The 21,292-nt window shown below is 36.4% G+C and overlaps 3 protein-coding genes across 4 annotated transcripts in view; 1 reads left to right on the top strand and 2 right to left on the bottom strand.

Moving 5' to 3' along the window:
• The window catches only part of LOC139963628 (homeobox protein GBX-2-like), a 183,004-nt gene that overhangs the window by 28,897 nt on the left and 132,815 nt on the right, over positions 1 to 21,292 (top strand). The gene's annotated exons all lie outside the window — the stretch shown is intronic.
• Positions 1 to 21,292, bottom strand: part of LOC139963631 (macrophage migration inhibitory factor homolog) — a 177,314-nt gene that overhangs the window by 44,160 nt on the left and 111,862 nt on the right. The gene's annotated exons all lie outside the window — the stretch shown is intronic.
• The window catches only part of LOC139963621 (NLR family CARD domain-containing protein 4-like), a 93,869-nt gene continuing 73,133 nt past the window's right edge, over positions 557 to 21,292 (bottom strand). Inside the window, exons 9-11 of one of the 2 annotated variants that reach the window (XR_011791643.1) lie at positions 12,119 to 12,154; positions 6,060 to 6,124; positions 557 to 5,553 (exon numbers count right to left, since the gene is read on the bottom strand). Coding sequence is in view for 1 of the 2 variants with exons in the window: in XM_071964597.1 (XP_071820698.1) it covers positions 12,147 to 12,154 (8 nt within the window). In the remaining variant the exon portion in view is untranslated. The remainder of the gene's footprint in view (positions 5,554 to 6,059; positions 6,125 to 12,118; positions 12,155 to 21,292) is intronic. The other variant, XM_071964597.1, reaches the window with a different exon arrangement.

The following is a 21,292-nucleotide window of genomic DNA, read 5'->3' as shown; positions in this document are numbered from 1 at the left end:
CTGAAAATGGCACTTTCCATGCCTTGTAAGTTGCATCTAAGCATTTTCTATTTTGAAATTACTAGCGATATCATAAATAAATACAAAAACTATGCTCGAGGGGCGGGGCGGTCGCCCACTTTCGTCCCACCCCTTGGCTACGCGCCGGCGGTTATAAATCTTGTAGGAAGGCCAAATGGAAACCCAGTGAACCCATATCGACGTAGATCATTATGATTGTACGTACTTACACTCATACACAAGAGATGTACAGATATTATGATAATAATCATGAGTTACAACTTGCTATACGGTCACAGAAACGATCACGAAGAGTCATTTACCTCATGCAGCATGTGTTGGATGAAGTTTTAGCCACCGCCAAATATGATTTGGATAAACAATCTCACGCATTATTTTCTATTTATAGCAACACAAAAAAACTATGCCACCAAATATTCGTGGGGGGGGGGGATAGTAGATACTATATCCCACCTAAAATATTGGGGGGCAAGCCCCCCGTTCCCCCCATGATCGCCGCCCATGTACACAGAGATAACACTGTTGACAATATATCTCTGATTAGTTTTCTTTTATTGCTTCCATTGACATTACAACATACATATCAATAATTTTCATTATAAGATTCTACGATATGAACTTATGATATAGGAACAGATAAACGGGATGGATATGTTGTGATTGTATCACAATGAGAGACCAGGATCGCCTCAAAGGGAACAAGTGTGTTTGGTTGCAAAAATTATATATTGTACAAGCATACAGAAATATGGAAGATACCAAGAACAATTACAAAATAAAGGAATAATTATTACCTTGGAAATACCTAATATCATAAACCGCAATGCAGTGATTTCATCCATATTTATCTGTTAGTCGGTGTTTGTATAGTAATGTACTTATATTCAGTTTTTCGGGATGGGGCTTGTGTTATATTGGTCAACTTTATGGCTTCATCATATCCAATTGGGTTAAAGCAAATACGACAAAAACTGAATAACAATGAAGAGATCATGAATATTCATTAATTATCAACAAGCATCATTAATAAGAAGTAGCAAAATAACGAGGATAATGAAAGATATGTATGGTGAGCCGATCATCGCATTTAAGGTTAATGTTAAATGTACAGAACATTATCTTCGTTACTATCATGTTAAAATATTACTATTATACGTCAAAGTCACATGTTCCTATTGTCTTCAAAGAAACATCATTAGAGATCATAACAATGGAACAAAGAACTGGATTGAAAAACAAAACATGTCATTGTTATTAATTAATGTCTAAGACAATGTGTTAGAATGATTTTGAGTAACACAATCAATGGTATAACGATTGACAGCCAGTCGTTGTTATTATGATAACATTTAACAATATTCTATTAATATTCACTTTATTACGCGTGAGTAATATCAAAGATTAATTCATAATATAGAAATAGGAGGAACGAAAGAAAAGCAACTAAATCTTGAAAGAGAGTAAAATTAATAAATGGTTTAAGTATAATGCAACCTAACAAGAATCATTTATAAGGCGCTTTAAAATAACAATGAACTTGTCCCAAAACGCATTTGAGTTGAAAATAAAAGTTGGGCCATGCCGGCCAAAAATGGGCCCGGAATTATTGGGGTCCAGATGGCTTACATGTAGCAGCTATTAACCAACAACTGTTTACCAAGTTTGGCTACAACCCGACTTACGGTAGCGGTGTTATTGCAATGGAGAGAAAATGTGGGCTCAGATTGCCCCAAAATATTGGGACCCAAAAATTCGGGCCCAAAGAAGTTGCCCCAAAATGCATTTTAGTTGGAAATAAAATTTGGTCCCACCAGCTCAAAAATGGGTCCGGTATTTTGGGGGCCCAGATATTAACCAGCAACTGTATACCAAGTTCGACTGCAATCCGACTACGGGTTGCGGAGTTATTGCAATGTATAACGTTTTACGGTTGACACCATAACCTTATTAATATTCATAAGGTCAACGCTACAAAAATTGGGCACACCTTCTTACTATACTTCTACTAAAAATCTACATAACAAGTATGACAAATATGCATAACTCCGTTGCAAGTGTCACAGACTCACACATACACGCACACGCCATCGACCCCACATATATTCCTTTTGCCTTCGATAAGGAATCAACATTTGTATGCAATAAACTAAACATTTTGCTGTCAGTGTGCAACTAAGACATCAATCACACCTGTTTGCTTCAAGTTCACTTTTGTACAAACTTCAGCTATCGATATCAATTTCAGCTATCGATTTCAGCGATTTCAGCAATTTCAGCTATCGATATCTCCAAAACGCAATGTAGGAATTGGATACACATTTCACCAGGATGCTTAGTATATGATTCTCTTTATTAAGTCAAATGTACATTTTCCTCTACACTATTTAGAATTATCGACGTTACAGGCTCTTTTGAGTAAAAATATAACCAGCAAAAATGTAGCAACAATTTAAAGTTATTTTGCAATTGCAAAATAACAATATGATATCCATTAAAAGCCCTAAAAATAAGGGTAACCTGTCAATCTCATTAATTTCTTTAGTAATATTAAAAATCCTACATCGACGTTATGTCATCATACCTGGAGAGATTGAACTAATTGCGCATGATCAAAGTGTCCTTAACTTGACTGTTACTAGTGAAATGTTAGTGTTAACACTAAAAAGAAACTTTTTTATGTTTGTTTGTCGGTGAACTATTTTGAGCGTTCATGTTATATTCTTTGAGAGCTGATGGGATCAGTTAATACATAGAATAGGATATGCCGTATAATTGAAAATAATAAACTCAATTATTATATGATGATATGATATGCACAGATCATAAATCAATGAAAACAATTATAAAGCGAATCTTAAAATAATAATAAAGAATAAAATGAAAAGTATTGATCAATGAAGTTATTAAAGTATCAGTTACTTAATATGTTGAATATACATTTGTTATTTGGAATCATATAAAATGACATAACAATGACGTAATCTTATTGTCTTCATGTGAGAACGATAATACATAGAAACAGAAAGAAATGCTGAAGAAAATAAGAACAAAATGTCGCAGATATTAATTAATATCACCTCTAAGTTCTTGCAGATCGATTTTAATAACACCATGGTATTGTACATAACCAATTAATGTCATTTTAGTCTTAACATTGAAACAATTAATGCGACTCTACTCGTGTTAGATTTAAGACATTACGGAACCGATCACAGTTTAAATCAAAATTTATTAAAAGGAAGAACGAATAAACCACCCAAAACTTTAAGCACGCACTCCTAGTTACCGAGTGTACGTGGATACAGTATGTACAGATTATTACCAAAGCATTCTAAACATGTCTGATTAAAAAATAGTTTAGAAATGTTAACATAATTAGGTGTTTATGCATTGTTCTGAGTAGTAAAGTGTTTGTCGGGGAACGGTGTGGGGTGGGGGCGGTCGGGGTTTGTTGGGAGGTGGAGATATGGGTCTGGAATTTGGATGAATCGTATCATTATAAAGAATTGGACCAATGAAGATGTTATACCTAGCACCGAGCAGTGTATGGAGGCTGAGAGCAGATCACCAGCAGTACATGACCAGGGACTTTGTTACATATTAGGAAAAAATAAAATAGAAAAAATACTGCACTTTACCGTTTAATTTTCATTCTACAAATTAGCGTTCTGTTGGTAGTGCAAATAACTAATTTAACATATACTAGGTGAACAATGTGGTGGGTACGTCATCTTACACCCCACCCCCCCCTTCACATACACACACATAGTAAGATAGGGATTGTGCTCTTTTTCTTCCCTCTCTCAGTAGTTGACATCCAAGAGATAAATAGTCTCCTTTACTGATGAAGTAGTGGGTAATGGATGACGTCATTATTAGTTTATTTGGCTCTTAGTCAATTGAATTTGGCTTCAAGAGCAAATGAGTTAAAAAAGAAGTATATGTGGACAGTAATGTGGGTAATAAAACGTAAGATGTACCTGTTGTACACTTTACAATAACATAATAAGTAGCCTGTATGATCATGTAAGATATCGAATCTTTGTTTGGAGTTCTTTGTAGTATTTGGAGTTATTTACAGTTTACAAAGTTCACTAAATCTCTTGGTAGGATGGAGAAAATGTACTAGACACCCCATCCCCTTCTTTGAAAAAAGAAAGAAAACGCTTGCAATTAATTTAAATTATGTATACTTCCTGGGGTTAGACCCGCCTAATAGGTGGGTAATATATCTTAATTATTAGTGGACGAGCCGTTCATAATGATTGCTAATATGTACTTTCCTGTCATCGTTTTGTTTTAAACTTCATAAAGCTGAATTCAAGAGAGAAAACTAGTAAATGTGTTAATTGTTTCTTCAACTTGGTAATCAGTGACGTCACCATACTAGATCATTTGGTGGTGTAGATGAAGTCGCTTTCTCTCAATAGGAGATAGTGTACAGTCAGTACAAACTTTAGCAGCATATTCATCACATTCAGAAATGATCACTGGATAACATTTATATCCCCATCACCTTACCCCTCTAGTCGACAGCGATGTGACTAACAAAACCTATCAATTACATTTGTACACTTTAGCGCACAAAACTAAGTAGTTGAACATGTAGCATATTAAAGAAGACTTTAATCACAACATTAATGTTGTCATGTTTTAGACCACTAGCTTTCAGTCTAGGATGTCTGAATATAACATTTTGAGACATGTTACTTTAAACAGCTGAGTTCATCAGTAAAGGTAACTGGACTATATAGTATAATACGGAGACAGTTATATCAGTTCATCAAATACAACACAAAACACAATGTGATGAAAAGAGTTTATAGTCTCAAATAACATGTTAACATTGAAGTAAAAATTCCACATGGACAAATGTAGTTGAAAATCATCTATATATGCTCTGGTTTAAGAACGAAGTTACAAAACTTGATGTTGTTGATTTATTCAAATCAAATTAAATCACATTATTAACATGAATATTTAGGCCTTCACTAAGGGGCTGACGTCATCATCAATTTAGCATTAAAGGAGTATTCCAAACATTTATCGTACCAAACCAGAAAAGTTGAAGAAATATTAACAACACTCCATTTTAGACAATAACATTTAAAGACTGAAATTCCGCTTAAAGTAATCCTTTAAAACAAAATGTTAATTGAACAGTTATCTTTCAAATTTTACTTCTTTATTGTAAATGGAGTTATTATTATTATTTTGCAACATAATCTCTCTACAAGATCCATTCACAATATATGTAAAAGTTACAGTCTTCACCAAGTCACCATTCCATTGTCTTGAGAATATGGGCATTTGATGACGTCACAATAATACTAGACTAGTTGCATGTGTTTTATACTGAAGCTCTATCTGGAGCTGTTTGTAGTATTTGGGAGGTATTAACAGTTTACAACCTAAATCTTTATTAGATCCTTTCTCACTAAAATTACTGCCATCAATTTGAGGATTGAGTGAATTACGTCACAGTCCTGTTGATGATTGGCAACACCAGATGAACATGCATCTTGCATTGAGCTGTAAGATAGAGATAAAATGAGATATATTATGTAACATTGTTATCATAATAAATGGGTCAAGGAAACACTTATTCGTGGAATAATGGGGAAGTTATACCTAGACAACCCCCCTCCCATCCCGCCTCCTCCCCCTCCCCCGGAAAAAGCGCCAGCAGTACCATGAGCCAACCAGTAATTTTACACATCAGCTAAACAACACCGCGACACGGGAAACAAGCGAACGATGTTTCTGTTAATGGAAGGAACTCATCACTCATTTCCTTACATTAATCAGGATTTGCTTTGTGAAGGAAAAATATGATAAAACCAATTATAAGTTGAAGCAAATGATGTAAGTGACCAGATAATATTAGATAATCACAGATATAGGAATACAAATTATGGTTATTGATGGAGATTATTTTTAATATATTAAGATTTTACAATTGAAAGTATCAGACAATCACTGTTAACAAATACTATGTTAAATACTAAGGTAGAGAGTATTCAGCTGTATTGACTTACAGTTACTTGCGCCTTGCCCGGTTGAATTTCGCCAGGTTTTCCTGATAACTCTCATCATCGAAGTCCTAAACAAGAGGAAATTATAAGTAATGAATATGTATAAGATAATACAGAAACAAAGACAATGCAGTATAGTTAAATGTTGTAAATATTCATCATATGCATTCATGTTAAAAGTATTAGTTCAAATAAATCGATTCATGTTACATTAAACTTTGAATGTTTTTTTCAAATGTCTTGCCAATTTTTGTCCTGTTTATTATTATTATTATTTCAGTTATTATTTTAGTGATTTCTAACGAGTACGTCCTGCGAATATTTTAGTACTGAACATGATATACATATGGAGGCTAAATCCATGAATTCAAGGTCTCTAATGATGTGGTCGCTTTGATTTCATGCTTGAAAGGACTAATTTGTGAAGGTTGGATTCTATAAAAAGTTATACCGTTTGCTTGAAATATTGAAATAACTACATAAATAACCAAATGAATAACACATGTCAACAATGATTAACTCATTGCACAAGGATATAATCCTCTCCCAGTCAATAAAAGAGATTTCTGTGTAAAACAGGATTACTGTACAAGACCCAGTTCACTGATCTCCACAACTCATCCTCTTCCCTACCGGTAACCATCAAATGACCCTATCCAGGGAATTTCCCATTGATATCACTAAGACTCAATCCATGCAACCCAATGTACTATCATTGGTGCGATGCAGGGAAATGTTCCGTCCTGTTTATAAGCTGATCCCGTCAACCTGAGTAACCATTTTCAATTTAGCTGCAGGTTTTAACATTCTCATCATTATTAAAGTTCGACAATTCCTTCAAACATTAATTTAATTACTATAGAAACATATCCAGGTCACTCATCTCTCATTCTGTGATTTTCTTAAGAATCCACAAATGTAGGAGACAAATCACACTGGACATTGACTCATGTGATTATGCAATACAAGGTGAGAGTTCAAGAGTTGGTGAAGGGTGCAGCATTCTTAGGGTGTTAAAATTACCAGTGTACTCCATTCTGAAGGTAAACTGAGTTTGATCCATAAATGTGGTTTATATATTTCCAGCTGGACCCATCCCTCTCCCTTCTTCCTCTAGAACTTTGAAACTAATTTGATTAAACTTTGTTTAAAGGTTAAGTACAATGTTGGGTAGGCCGTGTCACTATCTGACGTTTATACTGTTGTTCCTTTAATAAGGAAATTCCATGACGTCACCATTAGTGACATATAACGGGATCGTTATTTTAGTTGGTTCTCTTGACCATTCTAGATCGGGTTCTGCTCTTATGTTTTGTTATGGCGGAACTTGTGTTGTTATAGTTAGCAGCATTTGTTTTCAGTGGAGGAATATTAACCGTTTAGGCTTTAATGATAAATGCATATTATATTGCAAAAGATCAGTTTAGGGGTTAATTATAAATGCATATTATAGTGCGCAAGACAGAGTCTTGCTTGCGAGTGCTACCTTGTTATCGAAAACTATAATTTAATTAAGGATAAATCGTTCAGATTTTGGGTCTATGGTGATTTATAAACTAGTCTAAGTAACAGTCCCAATAACACAGGTTAGTGATGAACAGTAGACGAGGGGGGGGGGGGGCAGGCGGACTCAGGCCTATGTTCTGTGGGTCTGAAGCGTTGCCCTGTTAATGTTCCGACGGTCAAGTGCCCGCTTAATACCCATAGTCAGTGGTGTAGTTGGATCCGGAGGCATAATGCCTGCGAAGTCTAAACAACTCCTGAAATCAAGTATTTTGTATGGCGTTCCGGGACCCCAAATGCGAAAATATACACAACTATGGCTGAAAATCACTGTTCCTCTAAAAATTATTCGCGATCATAAAACACTACCATCCCATTCCCACAGCATCCGGGCATCTGTGGTTACCATAGTACCAATGTCTGGGAACCTGTTAGTTTTGCAGCTACAAGGCCTATAGTAACATCCAAAATATGAAATTGTGAGCCAGATAAAAACGAAGGGCAATCCGGACGTTCAAAGGGAAATATGGCAGCTGTTTATGAACATATTGTAACATTTTTGGCGGTTTATGACGTTTAATGTGCGTCCATGGTGGTGGTGGTCATAGGCGTAGGAGGCAATGGGGGGCTGGGGGGGGGGTCTGCAGCCCCCATACCAAATAAAAATGTTCGGCCACCTACTGAAAGAAATCTAATTTGCAATGTTTTTTTTGGTTTTATTTTCAGGCAAGCCGTTACAGCCCCCCAAAACAAATTGGTCTCCTGAGCCTATGGGGATGGTGGAGGGGAGGGGGTGAGGGTGATATACATCTTCATTCAACTTTGGATAACATATTTTAGATTTAAATACTTTAGTCGGATGAATCCTTCCTCCCTCGGCCTTCAAACATTTGAACTACAAGCTGCTATTTTTCTGCCTTTCAACAGAAATACTTCAACACACCAACACATCCATCTTCTGCATGGTGACTATACAAACCCAGTATTCGTTATTACCACTACGCCCAAACAATCCTAGCTGTACGTGTAAGCTAACTTAACATTAACAGGACCTCAGTAAAGTAGATATAACATGCCGTGAAAACAGCTCTTGTTTTAATTCTAGAAAAAGAAGACATAATTCGATGCAAAAAAAATATCCATAAGAACACTGTTTGTTAGCTGGACTAACCAGGTGTCATTACATATAATGAAACAAATTTAAATTAAAAAAAAAAGGAAAATAACCTTCTGATTTGGTGTTACAAGCGCCATCTGTTTGTTAATGTGTTTAAGCAACATACTTATAAGATTAATGTTCACATTAGATACTTGAAAATTTAATTTCATGACTTGGAAAATAATGTAGAATGATGCCTTTTATCTCAATTTGACAAGTATAATATTGGTTTGGTAACATATTTAAACCACACATTTGGCGATTACATAACATGTAATACTAACAGTATCAGGTTGTGCTGGAAATCAATCAGATTTGAGACAACAATCTTCTCTAAATTACTTGTATTTTTCGCGGCTCTAGACTGACACATCGAAATTGATTTAAGCATATTGCCCAATTACTGTGTTTATTCTTTTGACTTTTTGTTAGAAATATTGAGAAGTCACCTCACATACACGTAGGTTCATCTTCGTTAAATATACAGGTGCGTATCCAGGGGGGGCGTTGGGGGCGCGCGCCCCCCGGGTAAGAAAAAGAGGAGAGAAAAAAAGAGAAGAAAAAAGGGAAAATGAGGGGGAAAAAAGAAAAGGAGGAGAGAAAGGAAGGGAAAAGAAGAAGAAAAAAGAGAGAAAAGGAGAAAGGGAAGGAGTAGAAGATAGCCAAGACTTCGGGAAGAGAAAGAGGAACAGTCATAGTAAAAGCGCTGATCCCTATTATATACACATGGTAGCCAGTGACAGATCAAGGATTACGGAGTGGGTGTGCGCCTCACCCTACCCCTTACACCAACAACTCCATTTTTGAAGTTTTTTCCCTCTCTCACTAATGTATCTATATAAATACTATATATGGTCTATCACAACGCGTGTGTGTGTATGGACGCCTTAAACAATTGTACAATTGTGCTATATGGAACCAACTGTGGCTGGTCTTGAACTCGACGGGGTCGTCGGGAACATGACGCATTTCGGGAAGGGGGCGACCGCCCCCCCCCCCCCCCGAGCAAATGTTCTTTATGACATCGCAAGTAATTTCAAAATAGACAATGCTTAGGTGCAACTTACAAGGCCTGGGAAGTGTCATTTCCAGCGATCTGGGAGGCATTTTCGGCCAAACATTTTCTTGTACGCTTCGCTTCGCTTCGCTAACTCATGGCGCTTCGCTTAGATAGTTTGACTACAGGCTTCGCCCCTCCCTTGGCAATTACTCGCTACACGCCTGTTCGAATTTGTAAAGCAAAGAGCAGATATAACATCATATCAGTGAGCATTGAAATGCCTGTTCCACGATGAACAGCCTCAAAAACTGTCTATGTGTGTAGTCGGAGGCGTAGCCCAATTGGATTTGGGGCTGTAACGACTTGCCCGAAAAAAGCCAAAATTTTTCGCGCGCTTTGCGCGCGTTCAACATATCGATGCCAATATCATATAAGCAAGCATCGGTCATTACATTGCATGGCATCGTGTACCTTACGGTCCGTGAAAGTAGCACAGTATACCGCCGGATGCTAATGTAAACAACCAAATGTCTTATGTAGATGGAGAAAAGGCATATACAGATCCATTTATGTCAAACTCTCTTTTACAGTAGTAATGTCGGCCAATCTTAGAACTTTATTTTAATTACCAAGGAGATAATTTTTAACCTATTCATTGCTATTTATTTTTCTCTCAGTAGGTGCCCGAAAAAAAATTGGTTGCGGGGTGGGGGGTGCAGCCCCGCCTCCTACGGGACCTACGCCTATGTGTGTAGTGTTCGGTTTCGATATACCTGATATCGGAAATATCTGCTATTTTTCATTTCCTGCAACCAAGTTTTATAATAGCCATAATAAGAGGTTTTAATATTTCTACACCAATAAATTAACTGTGTCTGAATTTTCGAAAATTTCCTGACCAACATTCTTCATCATACTTTCCTCTACTCGTGCAATTTGTACCTGTCTATTAGGGGTTGAAGGAGGTTTTTCCCTATTGGTTGTCCATAGATTGAATTTTGTGCAACATTATGGGTATGTTTTGAAATGATTTTTATTCACGAGAAATGTGAATTTTCAAATTCTCAACAAATAATGGGCTTAAAACCTTGAAAAGTGGGGCTTTCGGATATTGTGGGCCGTGACGTAGAATCACATACAAAAGCAATGATCCATAGGACATGCAATGAGGTCGAACATGATGTGTGACTGGTGACAATCTTCAAAAAGGTTATGGATGGAAAACAAAATTGAGAAATACTTGGTTCTCAGGCAAAAGTGTACATTTGTTTGGTCATTTTCAAGCCCGAGAAGTGTCATTTCCGGTGATCTGGGGGCATCAAAACCAGAAATTTTCTTGTACGCTCCGCGCCAACCGATGGTGGCGCTCCGCTTAGATAGTAATTCGCGCCCCCGGGTTAGAAAATCCTGGATACGCGCCTGATATACCTACGCCGTTGCTATCATGTCAGTTCAGTCTAAAGAGACCCTCATTGTAACTTACCTGATGCACGTGATCCCTTAGATATTAAAACATTTACTTTATATATTGTTTCTAGTTTCCTTATATTTGGTATAACAACAGCTTGGTATGCTGACATTCCACAGTGAATGGTTTCTACTCCGAGTTAGTCAGTTTATGTCACAATGGACCCTCTCGTATCACAATGAATAATAATGATGCTATATTAACCCAGCGGACACCCTCACAAACCAGTAAATCAGCTTGCATACCAACAGAGCCGATCAGTTTATCTCTTCAATTTCAATATATTTTTTTAATTTTGTTATTCCTGTTTGACGGTTATGTGATGATGCTTACATGCAAACCTTATCGCATCGTTTTCCGAATTTCTGTGAGAAGCTTAGCTCCCCCCTAACCATCCCCAACCCCTCCCCGGTCCCAGAGAATGATTCTAATGATTTTATATTATCAAAGAATACCAGAGTAGAGATTTATGGGAGATTTGAGTAGAGACTTCTATAGAATTAGTGGGTTTTTTTTTGTGTTTGGAGAAAATGGTCACACCTTTCCTTTCCTTTTACAGTCAACCTTGCCTGGAAAGCTGAAACTTTTAGAAGGTAAATACCAAGTTTGTGTGAGACTTTAAAACACCATAACATCGGAATAACCTGGTTTTTAAAGGTCTATTCGTTTCTTTGTTTATCATTTCTCTGACTGTGTGTGCGGAAGTTGACATTGAGAACAGTGTTATTATCGTTACGAGATATAAAATTGTAGCTGGCCTATCTAAATACCCTGTTCGATACACGTCAGTTATAAATCTTTCCTGCCTGGGGAGAATCAAAGTATAATAATGTTTTGTCTTATTTCTTTGTTCCACATTAATTAACACATCCTTGCCTGTTACTAAATAACTGTTACTAATTAACAGGAACATGAATCTATGTCTCTCTTACCTCTTCTCCTGGTAGATTACCACCATTGTCACAAGCCTGAAAGGAAGAGAAAGGTTAAAACCATGAGATTTTAAAATTGAATTTCAGGAAAATATAATACGACGAAGCAAAAAATGTATACGTTAGAATGATATATCTTCACAAATATCACAGTAAATTATTCCTGGCAGGTAAACACACATCTGATTTGAGCACACTAAAGTCAATATAGGAGACAGACTCGTCACTGTAAGATGTACGGACTTAATAACATAAACACCAACATCATCTCAATAGGGAAGGCAATGTTAGTATTAAACCCGTCATCAACCACCGAATGACGTCATCAAAAACGGAGTGACGTCATAATGACCAACTCCTCACTGAGATAATCAGATGGTTACCCTGAACGACAGAGAAGATGACGAGAAGGGGAAAGGGAGGAGTATTTAAAGATAGAACTCGTAGTTGGATCGATTTAATGTCAGAAAAAGCAAAAAGCAAAAGCAGCATATTGGTCCCCCCACCCCTCCCCCCCCCCTCCCCCCTCCCGTTAGTCTTAGATGGTCTGTTCATATCGTACTTTTAGTCGTGTAAAGATATCCATGACATTTTGGGAAATGCAGTTGTCTGAATAACACATACTATAACAGACACAATGGGATAATTAAATATAATAGTGTAGATCTGTAAACATCAAAAACATGTCAAACATGTAAAAATCATTAAATATAATAAACCTGCATAGATTTTCTTCTTTCTAAATTAGTCCGTGTGTCAGGACTCGACAAATTTTTTTTAAAACTACTCGCCAACTGGCGACCGAGTCTAAAATTCTACTCGCCAAAACGTTAAATTCACTCGCCATTTTTTTCTCGCAAAGTGTTTGTGTGATATAAGCCTAGGTAGTATGGCCTAACTTAGGATATCGCGGTTTAGTGTTACTGTTAGTTGTTTACAGCAAAAACGATCTATTTAAATTGTGCTTCCTCAAAAGTGTTTAAAACATGATATTTCATGCGTTACCCCTGTTTGAGTTGTTGTTACGCATTTATTTAAGTTTGTAGTTTTCCAGTGTGGTTACACCTATTGTGCATCATTTAGTAGATTAGTATCAAATTAGTTTCGAGCTGGTGAACAGAGCTGTTCCTTAGGACCTACTTGTAACAGTGCACTTGATAATTCTACTGTGATGTGTAACATTAGGCAATAGGCCTGTGTTGATTGGCTCACAAGTTAATAGTAAGCCTATCGTATAAAGGCAGTGAGCGAATGAGCCACTCGCCAAAATGTCGAGCGTAATGCATTTTTTGCACGCCAGTCGCATATTCTAGACGCCATTGGCGAGTTGGCGACCGTATTTGTCGAGGCCTGCCGTGTGTGTATGTTTATTGGGAGTTTGAACATGCGTAAATATCCAGTTTTGCAATAGTTGACTCTGTCCAACTTAGGCATGGAAAATTTAGACCAGGAAACGACGGCCTGTATATTTATAAAAGATTAGAGAGGTTTATGCAACCGATACTCCCTGTGCGTCTATTAGACTAGTATAAGCAGAAACCGTGTGAGCTTGTCACACCTGTGTCTCTATGTATTAGCTGGACTCAGACCTGGTTTGGGTTGCTCATATCTCTCTAGAACTCTGTTCGGACTCGAGACTACCATATACTCGAACCAAGTGGTTATCGGACTCGGCTCGGAATCAGGAATAATTGGACTCAACTACATCAGAGTGTTTCTTATACTATAAGATACAAACATATTGAATGCTTCTGGTGGAAAGAGTATTAATAACAATAGGAACCATGTGAGGATACAAGGCCAGGATGTTGCATTGTGATATTTTCAGCGCTTGAATATAATTATTAATTTGCCTGGTGGTAATTGTTTAAAACTCAACCACATTACCAGTTACTTTGAACACGCCACCTCTTCTCCCAATCTGGCCCAAGCTCCTTCAAGAACCTATTTTATATTCACATTATTAGTTATTCAAAAGACGAAAGAAATAATGCAAATATTTTAAACCATTATTAGTTCAGATTCACCGTTGCCATTTTCGTATCATAATGCTTCTGCTTATTAATAGTACTGTACATACAGAGGGTGGTACAAAGGACGTTTCTTGAAAATGAAATAAAAACCTTAAATTTAACACCTTTTAAGTTGACCTATAATGTAGTCACCTCTACTTTAATTTTCCAAATAAGTAAAAATCTAGTTGATGAAATCTACCTTAAAAATTACACTTGTTTCTTTGTTTCAAGTTAAAAACAGATCTGCAGTTTCATATCTACGCCTGCTTGGACCCACGCATTCATATCAGCCACGTATATATACATTAATCTAAAAATAATGAAATATAATCAATATGGATCCCTCAAATCCCATTACAACTGAAACTATTAGAAACGAGTAACATTTACTGACTGTTGTAGTACTGCGTACAGTTACGTCACAACGTAAAGATTCTAGAGATGAAAAGTATGCATCAATATTTTCACCAATAAAACATTTTTGACTGAGACGGTGTGAAAGAGAGACAAGCACGATAGATTCATTTTGTTTTATAAGGAATTATCTGTCTGAATATTATCTACTTTAAAATTGAGAATTTGTATTGATTCACAAGGCAATTACATCTATAAGGAGAGCACATAGGGGTCTACATGCGGAGAAAGAAGGACAAGAATAATTAGGAAATAGGACGAAAGAGTTGGAGTACGAGCGTGGAAGGGAGACTTTATTTAGTTGCATGTTATTTGTTCCATACCTCATGTTATTTGTACCATACCTCATGTTATTTTTACCATTGCTCATGTTATGTTTACCATACCTCATGTTATTTGTAACATACCTCATGTTATTTGTACCATACCTCATGTTATTTGTAACATACCTCATGTTATTTGTACCATATCTCATTTTATTTGTTACATACCTCATGTAATTTGTAACATACCTCATGTTATTTGTTCCATACCTCATGTTATTTGTAACATACCTCATGTTATTTGTACCATATCTCATTTTATTTGTTACATACCTCATGTTATCTGTACCATGCCTCATGTTATTTGTATCATATCTCGGTTTATTTGTAACATACCTCATGTTATTTGTACCATACCTCATGTTATTTGTAACATACCTCATGTTATTTGTACCATACCTCATGTTATTGGTACCATCCCGCATGTTATTTGTAACATACCTCATGCTATTTGTAACATACCTCATGTAATTTGTATCATACCTCATGTTATTTGTACCATACCTCATGTTATTTGTAACATACCTCATGTTATTTGTACCATATCTCATTTTATTTGTTACATACCTCATGTTATTTGTACCATACCTCATGTTATTTGTACCATACCTCATGTTATTTGTAACATACCTCATGTTATTTGTACCATATCTCATTTTATTTGTTACATACCTCATGTTATTTGTAACATACCTCATGTTATTTGTAACATACCTCATGTTATTTGTAACATACATCATGTTATTTGTAACATACATCAAGTTATTTGTACCATACCTCATGTTATTTGTACCATACCTCATGTTATTTGTACCATACCTCATGTTATTTGTACCATATCTCATTTTATTTGTAACATACCTCATGTTATCTGTAATATGCCTCATGTTATCTGTATCATATCTCGGTTTATTTGTAACATACCTCATGTTATTTGTACCATACCTCATGTTATTTGTATCATACCTCATGTTATTTGTAACATACCTCATGTTATTTGTAACATACCTCATGTTATCTGTACCATGCCTCATGTTATCTGTATCATATCTCGGTTTATTTGTAACATACCTCATGTTATTTGTACCATACCTCATGTTATTTGTACCATACCTCTTTTATTTGTACCATACCTCATGTTATTTGCACTATACCTAGTCACAAGGGTTTCTGACGTTCGTTGTATTGGACGATTCAAACATCCTAGACAAATAACTCCTCGTTGTTGACAAATGAGCATTTAACAAAATATATAATTATTATCAAGCCACACCCCCTGCCCCCCCCCCCCCCCGCTGGCTACGCCACTGGGTGATAACGTAAATGAAACGAACAATATATGCAGCTTTGTCATAGATTCTAGTTAGATATTTCCTACGGAAGCTCTTAGTGTACATGTTATTTGTACAACGGTATAGCAATATTATAGTAGGAACTGTGAATCTGACTCAGCAGGCGATGCGAATAGAAAAAAAACTTCAGCCCCAATTCTTACATGTATAAGAAGGTGAAGCTAGTTATGAAATATGTAATAGGTCTGATTTAAGTTCCGGTGCTGGTTAAATGCAACCAGGTTTCTCATGAGTTCAAGCAAGATCATCAATATTCCAAATAACGAATATAATAATTTCACGAATTTCGAAATACAGTAGTCTTCAATTTTCTTTCATATTATCAATACAAGTTTCGCATCTTCCTTCATATATATCGATCGTCAACATGTCCAGCATTTGCACTCTGGAAAACGGTTAGTCTGATGTTCACAAACAACTTCAACCCGACATAAAATTGTTCCTATTACCCGTTATACCCCCACACCCAAGTCTTATCACAGTGGTTGATAAAATACTTAGTTTCTTGCTTATCTTTTACTACCTTTCCGAAACTTCATTACATTCTACTCAACCAAACAAATTCCCTTCACTTACATTTATTCATATATATATATATATCGTTAACATATATGTTTTAGTTACCCTATAGGCATTTTTCGGTTGCGACTTCTGCTGGAAGGTCATATATAAACCGACATGCAACTTGGGGGTACGGCCATAACATGTAATATATTTATAGAGTAAAGTCCTATTACTCCTTGTTCCCGCAACACAGAAGAGGGTACTTTGTCTATCCAAAAAATGGTTTCTACGTTTGTCTTTGTTCCTGTATTACTTGGCGCCCTGAGCTTTCCACCGTAGTTAGAAAGCCCCTTCCACACTCCACCCGGGCCCCGGTGTCTATATGCAAAACACGCGGGAGGTAACACGAATATTTTGAAACCTTTTTTCTCAGTTCTGACAGCTTCAGTATTTTGCCTTTTTTTAATATTTCTCATAATGCTGCCCTGTATTCATAGTGTTGTAAGTACAGTTGAAAGTTCAGTGAAAACCCTTAGGTGACCCTTAAGTTGACCTTTGACTTTATACGTCATTGTTATGGTTACTTTTCCTAACAATGTTAAAGTGCATCACATTGGAAAAAAGATGGAAATTACCTCAAAATACAAAAATTATGCAATGTAAGCTTTTTTCAAGTGATTACATATGTTTTGGTTACCATGGTATCCGTACAACAAAACAACGAAGCGGGTTAGTAGAGCTACACATAGTTTCTTTCTACTTTCTAATTTATTCCCATTTTACACGAATACAACAATAGCAATATAACGAATAGCAATATAACAAATAGCAATATTATAGTAGGAACTATGAATTCGACCGCCTGTAATTAGCATCAGGAGGCGATGGTGAGAATATAAACAACTTCAGCCCCAAGTCTTACATGTATAAGAACGTGAAGCTAGTATGTACATAGGTTTAGAAATATGTGATAGGTCTGATTTAAGTTCCGATGGTGGTTTAAAGCAGCAAGGTTTCTCATGAGTTCAAGCATCTATCAAAGTGATAATAATTAATCAAAGTGATGAAAACTTTTGAGTATTATTTGGTGGCGATTAAGTTTATACAGTAACCGACACCTGTAACCTGTAACCGAGAATATAAAGAAATGTTGTTGTTATAATTATATTTCACATTGAAAACACATTTAATCTTTTTGTCCATCTTTGCAAAGAATCCGTGACACTTATCAATTCATTCATTACCAGAAATTCCACGGCAAACTGAATCCATGTCTCTATGCACTAACCACACACACAGTTACTGATATATGAATATAATGGTCATATACACGTCTTAAGGCCTTCAACGCCATGTATACAAACATGATCCATATCAAGGTCTGATCAAACTGAATCCATGTCTCTATGCACTAACTACACACAGTTACTGATATCTGAATATTATGGTCATATACACGTTTTAAAGCCTTCAACGCCATGTATACAAACATGATCCATATCAAGGTCTGATCAAACTGAATCTATGTCTCTATGCACTAACTACACACAGTTTCTGATATCTGAATATAATAGTCATATACACGTTTTAGCGCCTTCAACGCCATGTATACAAACATGATCCATATCAAGGTCTGATCAAACTGCATATAATCCGTAGTCTTAGTGGTTGATTACATGTATTCTTATATTTTAATTTATCTTTTACTACTTTTCCGAAAGTTCATTACATTCTACTCAGCCAAACAAAGTTCCTTCACTTACATTCTTCATATTTGTCACGATAAACACCAAGCCTATAGTCGTTACCGCATTAGGTAAATAAACTGCATTAAAATCGAAGTTATTGCATAAGGATGTGGATAGGTTTGTACTCGCATTATAGTGTATTACCAGCTCTTTCACCCACCCGCCCCCTCCCACAGCTTCAAGGGGAATTTAAAATGCTTGTCGTCACACATCTTGAATATGAAAGGACCAACAAACTCGCAAATACATATTGCTACGATGATATATTATGTACAGTGACTGTTGTTTCTCTGTATGTAACACCTGTCGTTCTTGTTTGGAACGTTCCTATTGCAGCTTTCTCACTAGTAGATCGAAAGGAAATGAAATGTACAACTTCTTGAAATGATACATTATGATAAAGCTTCTGTTTAGTGTGGTACAGCTAATTTTTGTATATACGGCTTTTATAACAATTGTACCTGTATATTACTAGTTATTTCCAGTGACACAATATTACGTCACCAGATTAAATATGATTCTTTGTACTGTTGTCTTTACCTTCATGTATCGTTCTGTTTCCCGGCAAGAAATAATCAACTACCATGTTAATTAATTTAAGCCCCCTCATACACCCCATCGCACGAGTCCTAACCCCCCCCCCCTCCACTCTCCTGGAGAGACCTTATAACCATGCTACACGAGGCCAGAAATGTACGTTTACCAGTACAATGTACTGTAGAAATGACTGTATTACGTCATAACGTGTAACCACCTCTATGACTTCATATTGATGTCTTACAATCAGTACGGTAATACCTGAGCTTCTGGTATTTTCATTATGGCTGATCTGACATTGTTTCATATCTTTCCCGTTTATGGAGTCAGTGGCATCGTCCACACAATAATTCCAGAAGACTAAACTTTATATTAGCAACTGAAGACATTTTTTCAAAAAATAATCTTTGATTATTATTTTCCACCTCGGTAAAATGTAGCCTACAGTAAAGTAACATACCATATAACAGCATAATAAATCACAGAATACCAATTCAAGAAAATAAATGACATACGAAATAATGAAAGTGGAATAGAGGGTGGCAAACTTAATAATAGTGAAGTGAGATTGAAGGCTGACAAACCAAGGGGTAGTAACATTTTGGAAAGCTTTAAGGAAATTATCATGTTGTGCGTGTAAATATCAAGCTATACCACATCAATGTGTATTTGTAGCTTTTTATATTACTGTACGGTACTTTGGTTAAAGGATACGCCAGATTCAAATTTTCCGGAATAATAAAAAGAGTAAAGTATCTGATATAACTAAGTCCTTGAAGTGTTCTCACATTGTCCGAACCTTTCCACAAGTAACCAAAGTGTGACTCATTGTCTCATTTTCTTGTAACCAAAAAAGGACACAGTTCATGCTTTAAAATGTTACTATGCTAGAGATAGCAATAAGTGAATAAGATAGTAAAGATACTTTTATCAGCTAGCCATATATACTGTAGTCAGCGCTATATATTAGCGTACAGTACTTCGCAGCATCTACAATGTACAAAACAAATCTTACTGTCTCTACCCGCCGCCTCCCCATCTCCCTTCCACCAAACCATTAATATAACCAGCTTTACTACTAGTTTGTGTGCAAGGAAATGTATTACTTGTCAGCAACTTCTTCTTACAATACTTTAGTTAGAATGACTAATCTTCTTTTATTGTATATTTATTCTTGTAAATATTCAGTGACGTCACGTTATTTTTCTCCAGGCTGTATTGTTTCCTTCACCCTTACCTCTAGTACGTGACGACTGCTTCAAGGGACGAACATTTTACACAAAAGTAGAGAATGAAACAAGAACCTTTGAACTATGTAGCAGATCCGTTTAGAAGTACACCTGCAGCAAGATATCTAGATAAAAGATCAATATCTTTCTGTGTGTATGTGTGTTTGCGTCGGGAGGGACATCAAGCCACACTTAACACACCCATCTTGAGAAACTGGAGGTAATCTAACCACATCTGCCCACCACTGCTAACGATGCGAGGAACGCATACAAATCTTAGAATTCACGCGCTCTTTAATACCATAAATTTCCACAAAGTGTTCTTCGAATATAGTGTTTGCTTAATTCATCGGTGATCATCTTTATCATTGCTGTGCATTACAAAAACGGTGAAGTTATACTTGGAATCCTACTGAAAAGATTTAATGAAAAACAGAACTTGAATGTTTACAATAGTAGCTATCCGCTTTAATCTCATTCACAAATTAACCTTTCTTACTTTGCCTGGTGGAATATCATATGTAGCCTAGAAAAAAAAAACACGATCCAAAAACTGCAACTCCACTGTAATTATTCCTTTAATTAATTCATTAAAAAATGAAATTCTTATGTCTTTGTTTGACTCTGTCATTAGGATTTAACTGCGGAATTGGTAACATGAAGTTAATACAGGCGCGTATCCAGGGTGGGGGGCGTTGGGGCGCGCCCCCCCCCCGGGTCGGAAAAGGGGGAGAGAAAAAAAGAGAAGAAAAAAGGGAAAAAAGAGGGGGAAAATGAGGAGGAAGGGAAAAGAAAAAGAAGGAGAGAAAAAGGAGAAAAGGAGGGTGTAAAAAAAAAACGCCAAGACATCGGGAAGAGTAGGAGAAACAGTGACATCATTACAGCGCTGATCCCTATTATATACACATGGCTGGGTAGCCAGAGACGGAACGAGGATTTCGGAAGGGGCGTGCGCCTCACCCTACCCCTTACACCGACAACTCCATTTTTGACGTTTCCATTTTTCCTCTCACACTAATGTATCTATATATACTAAATATGGTCTATCATAA

Source organism: Apostichopus japonicus, chromosome 22 (genome assembly GCF_037975245.1).
Source record: "Apostichopus japonicus isolate 1M-3 chromosome 22, ASM3797524v1, whole genome shotgun sequence".
NCBI lineage: Eukaryota > Metazoa > Echinodermata > Holothuroidea > Aspidochirotida > Stichopodidae > Apostichopus > Apostichopus japonicus.
This window is presented reverse-complemented; position numbering and strand designations above follow the sequence as displayed.